We start from the raw sequence: 13678 nt of genomic DNA on the forward strand, positions 1-13678 counted from the left end.
TTTTATACATATACATATATTTTAATGTTTATTTATTTTAGAGACAGACAGAGCACAAGCAGAGTCGGGGCAGAGGCAGAGGGAGACAGAATCGGAAACAGGTTCCAGGCTCTGAGCAGTCAGCACAGGGCCCGATGCGGGGCTCGAACCCATGAACCAGGAGATCATGACCTGAGCCGAAGTCCGACACTCACTCACCCGACTGAGCCACCCAGGCGCCCCTATTACATCCATTTTAAAGATGAGAACCCTGAGGCTTGCAGCGTGTAACAGGCCCCACCGCCTCAGGCCACTTCCCTGCAGCCTGGCAAGGGGCGGATCTGGGAATGAACGATGCATTTCCGCCCTGCCCAATAGAGGGGGAGTGGGACCTGGGGCGCCGGGCATGGGAGGCGGGGCTTCCCACGGAGGCGGGGCTGCTGGTGGTAGGGGCCCACAGCGTGCGTCTGCCCGAGGACCTTCCCGCCAGGGGCCAGGCTGCGCCGCGGCGGCTGCTCGCGCGTGTTGCGGGGGGGGGGGGGGGGGGGGGGGGGGGGGCGGTGGCTGCGCGGGCGGCTGCGCGGCGGGGCCTGACGTCACCAGGCGCTCGGCCCCGCCCCCCGCGGCTGCAGCTGCAGAGCCAGAGAGCCGGCACCGCCGCCGCCTGGGCAGGGAACGCAGCGCGCGCGGCCATGGCCTCCGTCGCCGTGGGTAAGCGGGCGCAGGGCGCGGGGGCGGCGGGAGGGCAACCCCAGGCCCCCGCCCCCAGCGCTCGGCTGACCGGCTGCCCCCCGTCTGGTCCCACAGAGGCGGACACTCGACAGAGGCTGCTGCGCACCGTCAAGAAGGAGGTGGGTGCGGGGGGGGGCGGGGGGCGCGATCCTGGGGGAGGGGGCTTTCAAGCACCCGGGGAAGGGTCCCCGACGAAGAGGTGGCCGGTGTCCCGCGGCGGCTGCGGGGACGGCCATTTCCTGTTTGGGGCTCACCTGGCTGGGTATTTACCTCCCGCGGAACTGGAGGCGGTGAGTTTGGGGGTTGGAGTATAGGGGGACTCTGGATGTTTTTATGCTGTGTGCAGGGGCGGGTGCAGCGGTAGGGCCCTCCCCCCCCCCCCCCGGGTGTGGGGCACCCCTGGATATGTGGAGGAGCCAGTGGTTGGATCTCAGGAAGGTGAGGCAAGCGCCTGGGGGTGCTGACTGGGCGTATTGGGTGGTGGGGGGCTGAATGGAGCTGCAGAAGGAAGACCAGACTTCGGAAGGGAGGAAAGGTTCACTGTGGAAAAATGCCCCTCATCCCAGATCTGCCCTTTCCCGCAAATTCTCAGTGCTTGGAGCCACCCCCAGGAGCCAAGAGACTCCCCCTGCCCCCCATCCCTGAAAGCCCCTGGCAAGTGGGTGACTCCATTTGTGGGCTTGTCCCCTGCTGTTCTGGCAGGTGGGTTTCCCTTACCCCCTACCCCACCCCCACATGCAGTAGAGTGAGGAGCAAGCAAGGTTCACCTGTCCCTCTGCCCCTTCCCTCTCCTTGGGGCCAACTGGGAACCCAGTCCAGCCTTTCTAGCCCTGGACTGCCCGCGGAGGGGAGAATCCATAGTGGTTGGTTCCCGGGAAGCGTTTAGATGCTTGGACTGTGTGTGTGCGTGTGTGTAAAGCATGCACATGCCTATGTGGGCAAGGACATGTGGCTGTGAGTGTGTGCCTCTGAGCATGTCTGTGCATAGGTCTGGAGATATCCAAGTATATCTTCTTATTGCGTGTACATGGGTCTGTGTGTTTATGTGTTTTCGTGAGTATGAGGTGTATCTGTGTGATGCATGAGTCTCTGTGTACATGGGTGAGGCCGTGACCATGTATGTGTGATTGTATATGTGTCTATTGCCTTCCTTATGTCACTTCACATCTGGGTCCCTGTCAATGCTGAGCTCCCTCACCCCTGTATCTTGAGTCCTCAGCCTGAGACCATAAATGCCCTCAGACCTTGGGGGCTGACTTCATATCTGTGCCTGTGTATGTGTGTTGAGGGTGTCCGCATGTGGTATCAGCACTGAGTACCAAGAAGCCCCTCCCCGCCTGGTGGCAGAGGGCCACCAAAGGACAGGCTTGAAGCCTGGACCTGTTGCTGTCCCTCCCTGCTCAGAAAGCTCGGGCATATGTCTGCGTATAGGTCTCTAGGTGTGGCATGTCCCACGTTGTTGAAAGAATCAGCTCCAGGGCTGGCTGTACATTCTAGCATTTCTTTTTTTTTTTTTAAACGTTTATTTAGTTTTGAGACAGAGAGGGACAGAGAACGAATGGGAGAGGGTCAGAGAGAGAGGGAGACATAGAATCTGAAGCAGGCTCTAGGCTCTGAGACGTCAGCACAGAGCCCAACGCGAGGTTGGAACTCACAGACCGTGAGATCATGACCTGAGCCACAGTCAGACGCTTAACCAACTGAGCTACCCAGGCACCCCTCATTCTAGCATTTCTGAATAAGGTGGGATGTGTGGAATTCCTCAGAAAGGCCCAGATGTTTTCAGTTTAGCTCTCAGAGGCCCTGTGGGGAACTGAAGAAAGGTCTATGTAGATAGACAACCTTCCAACAAAACATACAGACCTACAGTATTCTGATGACTGTGTTAGGGGAGGGTGTCTCTAGCACCTCCCCCAAAAGCCTTCAGGTTAAAAACCTGCAGACTCTTTGTTCATTGTTTAACCAAACCTAGCTGTAATATGTGTTCTGCAGATGTTTGCACCTGGAATGGCTGTGTTTTCAAGGAAATGGTTGGCTGTTCAACTGGGAGTGGGGGCCACAGGCGGAAGAATGTGTGAACAAGGCACCTGCTTCTGGGCAGGGCTCCAGCTGGGACCCTGGTCCCAGCTCTGCCAGCAGCTCCCTCGATACCCTGGACAAGTCCTTTCCCCTCTCGAGGACTCAGTTTCCACATGTGGAGAAGGAGCGTCCTTGGAGGTCCCACCCATGTCAGTCTAGTTTGGATTATTGGCCACGGGGTGGGGGACTGGGGTGGTGGGATGGGCATACTTTGCCCCTGGTGACCAGAGGTGTGGGCCTGCATCCTCTCTCCTGGGAGCAGCCGAGTTTGGGGCATGGAATGAGCTTTCTGCCTGACATGAGGCCAAGGCCATCGCCTGATCAGAGGAACCTGTGTGGCATCCCCCTTGGTGCCTCAGGGGGGCAGGGACAGAACCTTGCAAATTTGGGCAAAAGGCCTCTAGCGCCCATTGACTCCAGATCTGCAGTCAGAAGGCACGGCTTACAGTAGTGAGTTGGTGGCTGATTCTGAATTCTGTATTTCTTGGGGCACATCGTTTCAGGAATCAGAACTTCCATTTCCTGGGGGCTACTCTGTGCCGTACCCTGTGTGTACAGGTAACATTCTGAGGTGAGCGCGATGGTCTCACTTTACAGACAGAGAACCCGAGCTTGGAGGGGAGGCGTGAGTTGCTCAAGAGCACACAGCCGACGGGTGTGGAGCCAGGGTCTTCACCCCCAGGTCTGTCTGACCTCAGAGCCAGGCTTTTACCTGTCATAACCCAAATGTGTCCATCCACATCTACACAGCACTGCAATGTCAGCACGTGTGGTGCCATGATTTCCATCACACGGATGTGAAAACTGGCCCAGAGAGAATAAATGATGTCCCAAGGCACAGAACCAGTAAAGGACAAGTTCAGGTCTTCTGTTTGTGAGCCCTTTGTTCAGCACAGGTGCCCCCTGAGGGCATGGCGACAAGCCCCCGTCCCACCAAAGCCGACTTCCTCTCTCCTTCCCTTTCTCTGCCCACCTCTTTGGGGAGCATCTCCCCCCAGTATCAGAGAGCCAGGCTCCAGTGGAGTGGCATAGGGAAGCTCTTTGCCTAGAAATCCAGGAGTCAAGTCAACTCTTCCTTCTCCCCATTTTCTGGGTTCAGAGGAGCCACATCCCTGCCTGTCACAGCCTTGCCCAGAGACACCTTCCACCCTTCTTTCTGGAACTGTTGGCTGAACAGTCAGTTGCTTTTTTATTTTTTCTATTTAAAAAAATTTTTTTAATGTTTTTCTTTATTTTTGAAGGAGAAAGAGAGACAGAGCATGAGTGGGGGAGGAGCAGAGAGAGAGGGAGACCCAGAATTCAAAGCAGGCTCCAGGCTCTAAGCTGTCAGCACAGAGCCCGATGCGGGGCTCAAACCCAGAAACTGTGAGATCATGACCTGAGCTGAAGCCGGATGCTCAACTGACTGAGGCCCCCAGGTGCCCCAACAATCAGTTTCTTTAGGCAAGGTGTGCAAGCTTGGGATAAGCCACTGAAGCCACAAAGGTCAGCAGAGGCTGTGGGGCTGCAAGCTCTGTCCAGTGCTGATTTGGGGAGCCAGTATGACCTAGCACCGTGAAACAGGTGAAGAAGGAGCTCTGGGTGAGGTTCGAAATTCTGGTGGTTCAAATTCTGGTGTGTGTATTTACTGAGGGGTGTCTGTGTGCCAGACATTAGGCTGGGCTCTGCGGACACAGCAGTGAACAAGATAGTCCTGCCCCCTTGAGGCTGACATCCCAGTATGGTAGGCACACCCTGATAGACCTTCTGAGTGTGATTAAAAGGATCATTACAGGCTTTTTGCACCACAGTGTGAAGGAGAGGCACTTGGCCCCACAAGAATGTGTAACAGGGTGAAGTAACGTCATGCAGGTGGCCCAGGAAGGTTTCCTGGAGGTAGTGATGTTTGAGAAGATAAGGTAAAGGGAGGAGGTGGAAAGAGAGGAACACCGTTCCTGGCAGAGGGAGCTGCGTCTACAAGGACTTTGTGGCTGGAGGGAGCACAATGAACTTGAGGAAGAGAGAGGGCTCGGAAGTGGCTGGAGTACAGAGAAAAGGAGAATGGTGCCAAACACAGAGGGGCAGAGCATGTGGTCCTATCCTAAAAGCACGAGGAAAGGAATGGGGAGGACATGAGCTATGCGGAAGGAGAGAGTGGAGCTAAAATTGATTGCTTGTAAATTGCGCAGTCTCAGGCAAGCATCTGTCTTTCTGTTCATGAGGGTCTGGGTTTCGGTTTATCCATGATCAGGAGGAAAATTATTCACCTATCAGGATGAGCCATGGGCAAACAGCCACCGCATTAGCCTGAGCTGCTTCTGAGCAGGTCTCTAATTTTGTCTGTCTCCTCAGTGTCGCCCAGGGAAAGCTGGAGACAGGGTGGCCACAGCATGATTTCTTCCAGTTGAGATCCAGCCCACTCTCATCCTGGCTCCTGCCAGGCCCGCTTTGCCCTCCCCTCCTTTCCTCTCCCCGCCTCCACCCCTTAATTTTGTTTTGGTTCCCAGAGCAGCAGGGACTGGCTTCTCGTTGCCATGACGACTGCCATTAAAGGAGCCTGCCCATGACACAAATTGATCAGGGAAGCCAAGTGACTAACCGCCTTGTTTTCTTGCCTTGAGCTGGGCCTGGCAGTCCTCTTAATTGGAAGGAAGGCAGGTGCTTGAGGGCCGACCCCCTGGAGGGGGAGTGGGGATGAGGGGAGTGCTAGAGGGCAGGCCACATGTACCTCTGCAAACTGGAGCCTTTGTCACTGCCACTGAGCTGGGTGTGTTTGGGGAGCTGCACCTCCCAGCCCCTGGGTGTGGGGTGATGGGATGGGGGGAGGAGGGCATCCCATGCTAAGAAGACAGGAGGAAAGAGAGTCAACCAGTGTTTCTACCTCCTAAGAAGATAGGAGGAAAGAGAGTCAACCCCATGGTGCTTCCAGTCTAACCCAGTGGTACTTCATGAACGAGGGGTGGCAATGTTGCCCCCCGGGTAGGGTTGCCAGGTAACATAGAGGTCACAGAGTTAAGTTCGAATTCCAGATAAACAGCAAGTACTTTTGGAGTGTCAGTATGCATTGCTAAATCTGGCAGCCCTACTCCAGGGGGACGTTTGGCAACGTCTGGGGATATTTCTCATGGTGAGAAATGAGAGTGCTGCTGGCATTGAGTGGGTAGAGTCCAGGGATGCTGTTCAACTTCCTGCAATGCCAAGGACAGCCCCCACCACGGAGAAGTGTGCAGCCTGGAATGGCACTGCTGTGGAGGTTAAGAAACCTCTGTGCTAGGCACTGTGCTGACTGCATGCCAAGCGTTCCTTCTTTCGCTCTTCATGACAGCCCTGAGAGGGAGGATAATTATTTCCTTGACTCGATAGAGGAGGAGCTGGAGGTACAGAGATGTTAAGCAGCTCACGTTAAGTTCACACAGCCTGTCCGTGGAGAAGCTAGGATTCAAATCCTGCTTTCTCAGGCTCTGAAGAGTGGCCTCATGGAGGTTCATCAGAGACCCTGGAAACATGGCTTGGGGTCAGGTGTGGGGGTGGGGGCAGATAGATGAGGCAGGAAAGTCATTAGTTACAGCTTACTTTGGGGCTGTGAATGCCAGGCTGCAGCCTTTGCTCTGTCAGGTAGTGGGGAGCTATGGAAGACTTCAGAGCAAGGAGGGTCTTGCTTAGACTTGAACTTCAGAAAGTTTCAGCTGATAGTAGGGGCCAGGATTGACCCTTTCTGCCATTTCTTAGAAGAAAACTTCTTCCTTTCCTTCCTTCCTACCTTCTTCTCTACTCCCTCTCTATCTCCCTCCCTCTATTCCTTCCTTCCTTTCTTCCACAAATATTTACTGAACATCTACTATGTACCAGGTATAGCTTAGGAACTGTAAAGAAGGAACAAAGCAGCATCCTGTTCACATGCTCTCAAGCATAGAATGTAGTTGGGGGACAGATAGATAAACACATTTTAAATATGCTCAGGCACATCTCGGAGACATTGTAGGTTTGGTTCCAGGCCACTGCAAGAGAGCAAATATTGTGATAAATCAAGTCAAAAGGAATTCTTTGGTTTTCCAGTGCATATAAGAGTTATGTTTAGGGGCGCCTGGGTGGTTCAGTTGGTTGAGCATACGACTCTTGATTTCGGCTCAGGTCATAATCTTGTGATTCATGGGATCGAGCCTGTGGTCGGGCTCTGCGCTGATGGTGTGGAGCCTACTTGGGATTGTCTCTCTCTGCCCCTCCCTTGTGCTTTCCCTCTCTCTCTGTCTCTTTCAAAATAAGTAAATAAACACTTTTTTTTTTTAATTTTTTTTTCCAACTTTTTAAATTTATTTTTGGGACAGAGAGAGACAGAGCATGAACGGGGGAGGGGCAGAGAGAGGGAGACACAGAATCGGAAACAGGCTCCAGGCTCCGAGCCATCGGCCCAGAGCCTGACGCGGGGCTCGAACTCACGGACCGCGAGATCGTGACCTGGCTGAAGTCGGACGCCTAACCGACTGTGCCACCCAGGCGCCCCAATATACACTTTTTTTAAAAAGTTATGTTTACACTATGCTGTAGCATTTTGTCTAAAAAACAATGTATGCATCTTAAGGGGCACCTGGTTGGCTCTGTCGGTTAAGCGTCCAACTTGGGCTCAGGTCATGATCTCACAGTTGGTGGGTTCGAGCCCCACATCAGGTTCTGTGCTGACAGCTCAGAGCCTGGCACCTGTTTCAGATTCTGTGTCTCTCTCTCTCAAAAATAAACATTAAAAAAAAATTTTACTACTATGTTATGTCGTATAATTATATTAACTTTATTTTTACTTTATTGTATATGATGTGTAAATTTTTCAAGTTTTTTCATAATTTTCTTAAGTTTACTTATTTATTTTGAGAGAGACAGCATGAGCAGAGGAAGGGCTGAGAGAGAGAGAGAGAGAGAGAGAGAGAGAGAGAGAATCCCAAGCAGGCTCAGCTCTGTCAGCGCAGAGCCCGATGTGGGGCTCGAACTTACAAGCCATGAGATCATAACCTGAGCCAAAATCAAGAGTCAGATGCTTAACTGACTGAGCCACCCAGGCACTCCTATTATATAAGTTTTTTAAAAGGGAGTGAGAAGTGGAAGCTTCCCTAAAAAACACCTTACTGTTAAAAACGCTAACCATCATCTGAGTTTTCAGTGAGTCATAATCATTGATCACAGATCACCACAACAAATATAATAATAATGAAAAGGTTTGAAATATTGTGAGAATTACCAAAATGTGACCCAGGGACACAAAGTGAGCAATTGCTGTTGGGAAAATGTGCTGATCTAGACTTGCTCGATGCAGGATTGCCACAAACCTTCAATTTATTTTTTAAAAAAAGGCAGTGTCTACTATTAGAAGTCCCAAGTACTGTGAGGAAAATAAAGCTGGAAAGTGGGTAGAGAGGTGTGAGAAGGGCTCTCCAGAGGCGGTGGTCAGGGTTGGGTGACATTTGGACTGAGACCTAAAGGGAAGGAGGGGACCATACTGACATCTGCAAGAAGGGTGTTCCTGACAGAGGGAACAGCATGTGCAAAGGCCCTGAGTGGGGAACAGTGAGTAGGGAAGAGGCTAAGGAGCCTGGAGTGGAGTGAACAAGAATGGAGGAGGAGGAGAGACAAGGTCACAGGGTCTTGTGACCCTCAGAAGTGAGATGGGAGCCATGGGAGGACTTGGCACAAGGGAAGAAACATGGACTCATCCATGTTGTGGACTGCTCAGGCTGCAGGACTGGCAAAAACTGTGGGGGACACCAAGGCAAGAGAGGAAACTTGTTTTCTGAGCTTTCAATTCTTGGGCTAGAAAGCACAGCCCCCCCACTCTTCCCACTTCCCCACTGGCCTGGCCAAGTAGGGGTTCCAAAAATGCTTGCCAGTTGAATGCAGGAATACTGGGTGCAGATATTTTGGGGCTCTCTGATGGTTCTAGGGTTGACTCAGATCAGTTCACGTGTGTCGTGTTTTCAGGCTTAAGACGGCAGAAATGCTCTTCGTGAATAATGCAGCCACATCCGTGCGCACTGCGTTTTGATGCTTTTCTCAGGTCTCTGGCAGTGCGGCTTCCGGGAGCTTTTGCTAGCGCAGCGCTTGGGCTTCAGCACCTTGGTTCGATGCGAAGAGAGTGGCAGGAGGGGCCCTGGCTTTCCGTGTGGGTGATGTCTCCTGTGCAGTGTGGCTGCGTCTTCCCTGAGGTCACCGCATGAGGGGCTCCGGGAAATGGCGGTAGCGTTTGTTGCCGGTTGGCAGGTAGAAAAGGACATTTTTGTCACCCCAGTGGGCCTGCAGTTCCTGGCCGCAGGTCCCAGGATGGGAACTGAGGACCCCAGAGACCGTGTCCCAGTTCTGCCCCTAACCACGCCCCTCCTCCCTGTGTCATTCTGCTTTCTACATGGATGAGGGTGGACAGCTCTAGTGTTCTAAGAGCCTCAAGCCATCAGATTTGGCCAACATCACTCTCTGAGAGCAAAGTCTTCCACGTTTTCTCAGCTCCACATTTGCCAAGCCCATACTTAAGACCCATTAAAACTCAGTAGCTGCTAAGGCTATTTTGGAGTGTCCATTCCACTCAGGAAAAACAAGGGCTCAACTGAAGGCTTTCTTGAGGATAAAGAGTCTTTTACTTTTTATTTTTATTTTATTTTATTTTTTTAACGTTTTATTTTTTATTTTTGAGACAGAGAGAGACAGAGCATGAACAGGGGAGAGGCAGAGAGAGAGGGAGACACAGAATGGGAAGCAGGCTCCAGGCTCTGAGCCATCAGCCCAGAGCCCGACGCGGGGCTTGAACTCACAGACCACAAGATCATGACCTGAGCCGAAGTCGGACGCCCAACCGACTGGGCCACCCAGGCGCCCCATCTTTTACTTTTTAAACAGCACTTATTGAGCACTTCATACAGATGAGCTCGTTTAATTGTCCCCTTGCCACGACACGGATAAACCACTATCCCTTATAGCTAATGAAATCGATACACACAGATGGCAAATGCCTTGCCAAAGGTCATGGACGTTGTCAGTGGTACGGCTTGGGGTTCTGGCTCTAGAACCCTGCTCTGCATTACCCTGGAGCCAAAGCGAGTGACCTGCATATGGTTATGAGCTACTCTGAGAATGTGGAGCTGGGGAAAGGTCCCGCCTTTGCAGCTGGACAGCCTTGAGTTCAAGTTCCAGCCCTGCCATTTGGCAGATTCACGAACCTTTTTGGCTTCCGTTTCCTCATGTATGGGATGGCGGGGGGGTCACGTACCAACACGGCACTGCATTGTGCTATCGCTGCCGAAGATTCACCAGTATTTATGAAGGGACCAGGCACTGTGTTTGGCTTACCCTTTGAGAGTTGAGGGGCACCTGGGTGGCTCAGTCGGTTAAGTGTCCAACTCCTAATTTCAGCTCAGGTCATGATCTCACAGTCGTGAGATCGAGCCCTGCATTGGGCTCCACACTGAGCATGGAGGCTGCTTACGATTCTCTCTCTCTCTCTCCTCCTCTCTCACCCCCGCCCACCCCTCTCCCCCACTTGCACGCTCTCTCTTGCTCTCTAAAATAAATAAAATAAAAAGAACTCAGTTGCAGAAGGATGTTTTGCTGCCCTGTCTGGTCACATCCGAACTTGCAGATGTTTTAGCACAGGATCTTGCTCTCCCTGGGTAAGCCCTGGGCTGGGGGGCGGGGTGTTGTAGACCTGGAAGGGGGTATTTTTTGGGGTCCAAAGGAATGAGCCCTCAAATGGAGGTCAGGAAGGCTGAGTCTCGCCTGACTGCCTCGCCATCCTGAGGTGGGCAGCTGGATCTCCCCTCTGGGTCTGGTGGGTCACTGGCCCCATGGAAGTAATCCCTCAGCCAAAGAAGGTCCAACACCCTCGTGAGCCTCCTGGCCCTGCCACTTAAGCACTCTGTGCGCCCGGGGGTCAGCAGCTAAGAGTGCTGAACTCCATTGGGAGGCGGTGTGTTTTTCTTCTAGTAGGTACAGGAAGACAAGTGAATAGATTCTTACACTTTTTTTTTCTCACAGAATCTGGAAGGAACTCGGGTTTATAAAGGATGGGAACAGCTCCCTTTGCAGTGAGCCTCCCTTTAAAAATCAGGTAGCTGAGAGGCACCTGGTGGCTCAGTCAGTTAAGCGTCTGGCTCTTTTTTTTTTTTTTTTTTTTTTTTTAAATTTTTTTTTCACCGTTTTTTATTTATTTTTGGGACAGAGAGAGACAGAGCATGAACGGGGGAGGGGCAGAGAGAGAGGGAGACACAGAATGGGAAACAGGCTCCAGGCTCCGAGCCATCAGCCCAGGGCCTGACGCGGGGCTCGAACTCACAGACCGCGAGATCGTGACCTGGCTGAAGTCGGACGCTCAACCGACTGCGCCACCCAGGCGCCCCTAAGCGTCTGGCTCTTGATTTCAGTTTGGGTCATGATTTCTCAGTCCTGGGGTCAGGCCTGTGCTGACAGCGGGGAGCCTGCTTGGGATTCTCTCTTTCTCACTCTCTCTCTCTCTCTCTCTCTCTCTCTGCCCCTTCCTGGCTTGTTCTCTCTCTCCTTCTCTCTCTCTCTTCCTCTCTCTCCCCCTCCCCCTCCCCCTCCCTCAAAATAAATAAAACCTTAAATTAAAAACAGTCAGATAGCTGAAGCCCCAAGAGTTCAAGGGCTTTGGGTGATGCCTGGGACCTTGAATGAATGGTCCTTTAGTTTGTATTATTTAGTAAGTTATGTTTCATTAGTAAATTCAGATTATAGCAACTGTCATTCATTTTTTCCTTCTTTTGTTTTTTTCTCCCTTTTTTGAGAAATAAAGACATTTTACAACCCCCACGTATTAACCACTGCTCTAAATCACCAATCCACAAAGCAGGCTTCCTGTCGAGTAGGTACAGGTAGCAACTCCTCTTTACCGATGAAGGAAACCGAAGCTCAGAGAGGTTAAGAGGCTGGACTGAGGTCACACAACTTGAGAAGCAGCACAGCAGGGTGCTGTAGCCAGCTTCACCCATTTCACTGTGGGGAATCCCTTGCAGAGCTAGCTAGAACAATAAAGAAATCTAGAAACACAAAGCCAAAAGGGAAAGAGGCTCAAAAAACTGATTTTATTGGTTCAAGGGTATGGGAAGTTGGTGTGCAGACGGCCAGCTTCAGGTGCAGTTCTGTCCAGGGGTCCCAATGATGTCATCAGGACCTTCTCTGCTTTCTTATCTCTGTGCGGATTTCCTGTGCGTTGGCTTTATGCTTTGCCTGTCTCTGCGGGGAGGGGGGAGTTGCCCGGCCGCTCTTGGGGTCCAGCCTGCCAGCTTGGCATCAGCAGACAGAGAGCTTCCCCTCCCCCTTGGTTTTGGGGGAAGATGTAGGAGTAGATTTCATCAGACCAGCCCGGGTCACATGCAGCTTTTGCCCCTTTCACTGTGGGACTCGTTGCTCTGATTGATCAAGCCTGAAAGGGCAGTATGGCTTCAGCCCAGTGAGAGTGAGGGAGGGGACCCAGCGGAGAGTCAAGGTGAAATGACCAGACAGGGACATGGGAACTAGGCAGACAAGCCACAGATGTCCAGTGTGACAGGGTGAGGCCACCAGCATCTGGAACCCAGCCCCTAAGTGTGGAAGTGCTTGGCTGCCGTCCCAAGTGCTGCCTGGGGACCTGCTGTGTGCCAGGTGTCTCTGCCGGGCCACAGATTCGACTCTAGGGGTGTGCAGAACCCTGAAATTGTGCAGACGCTTTGTACTTGCTGTAGGGAGAGCATATCCTCAGTACCGTGAAGGGTCCACAACCCCAAAACCCTAATATGGTTCAGAACCACCCTGAAGATGCTGGGATACCAAGATAAATACGGTTTCTCTGACCTCGGCGTGCTCAGAGATTAAATGCACCCTAACTTCTAACCTGGTGAGCCCTCTAATAACAACAACCCCTGATAATAATCATAATTTGTGTTTATTGGGCACCCACTGTGCCTCAGACCCTCGCTGTCCAATGGGAGCCACTAGTCACATGTGCTGATTTACGTTTAAATTAAGCAAAACTAAATTGAATTAAAGATACTGTTCCTGAGTCACATTAGCCAGATTTCAAGGGCACAAGAGCGTGTGGCTAGAGATCCTGTTTTGGACAAATGTACAGGCATAGAGCATTTCCAAAAATTCTGTTGTGTTCTAGACATTGGTGCAAAGTGCTTTACATCCTTTAACATATTTAACCTTTAAAAAAAACCCCAAAGGGTAGGTCCTATTTTACCCCATTTTATCGCTGAGTAAATTGAAGCATAGAGGAAGTAAAGTGACTTGCCCAAGGTCACACAGCTGCCGAGGGGGAGAGCCAGGATTCTAACCCAGCCCTCAGATGCAACACTTGACTGCGTTTCCCCCTAACGTAGGCTAAAGGTGGTTAGTATGTTCTCTGGTTCGCCCTGGGTGTGTTTGAAGCAACCGTCAGGGAATTTTGTTTCTTACCTCCTACAGCGGCCCAGACCCCCAGAGAGAGCGCAGGCACGCTCCAGAGCCCGTGCGTGCCTTCCTCATCCGTGAGGCCCATGTGGGTCTGTGGAAGTGGGGCGCATTGCCGGGGAGCCGCCTCATGCAGCAGGCAGAAGCACCCAGAAGAAAGCTGGCCGGTCTCCAGGGTGTGGGCTGAGAACGTGAGACACGCAGGCCATTTTCTTTGGGAACGGAGGGGCGGCGGTGGGGACTGTCTTCACAACTGCATCATCTCCAGGGGTGGCTGTGTGCGGGAGTGTTGCTGGAAGGACCTTTTTGCCAAGGTGCCCCCAGGCGAATGCTCCAGAACCAGGCACTGGGGGGACCTCCTTGTCAGGGGCCATGTGAACACCTGTGCAGGGCAGCGACGGGAGTCCTGTGTGTGGGAAACCCATTCTCGAACCCCACAATACCCCCCCTTCCAGGTCAGGGCGGGTTGGCAAGCACTATCCTGTGCCGG

General features: G+C 52.4%; 1 protein-coding gene across 7 annotated transcripts in view; it reads left to right on the forward strand.

Moving 5' to 3' along the window:
• The first annotated feature begins 575 nt into the window (after positions 1 to 575).
• SGSM1 (small G protein signaling modulator 1) overlaps positions 576 to 13678 on the forward strand; it is a 96785-nt gene continuing 83682 nt past the window's right edge. For 3 of the 7 annotated variants that reach the window (XM_058693075.1, XM_058693079.1, XM_058693080.1), the window contains exons 1-2: positions 578 to 690; positions 787 to 830. In XM_058693075.1, the coding sequence (XP_058549058.1) occupies positions 672 to 690; positions 787 to 830 (63 nt within the window). In that variant the 5' untranslated portion in view covers positions 578 to 671. Of the gene's footprint in view, positions 691 to 786; positions 831 to 3342; positions 3362 to 13678 lie in introns of those variants that run through there. The other 4 variants (XR_009251133.1, XM_058693076.1, XM_058693078.1 and 1 more) reach the window with 4 other exon arrangements.

Source organism: Neofelis nebulosa, chromosome 11, assembly GCF_028018385.1.
Source record: "Neofelis nebulosa isolate mNeoNeb1 chromosome 11, mNeoNeb1.pri, whole genome shotgun sequence".
NCBI lineage: Eukaryota > Metazoa > Chordata > Mammalia > Carnivora > Felidae > Neofelis > Neofelis nebulosa.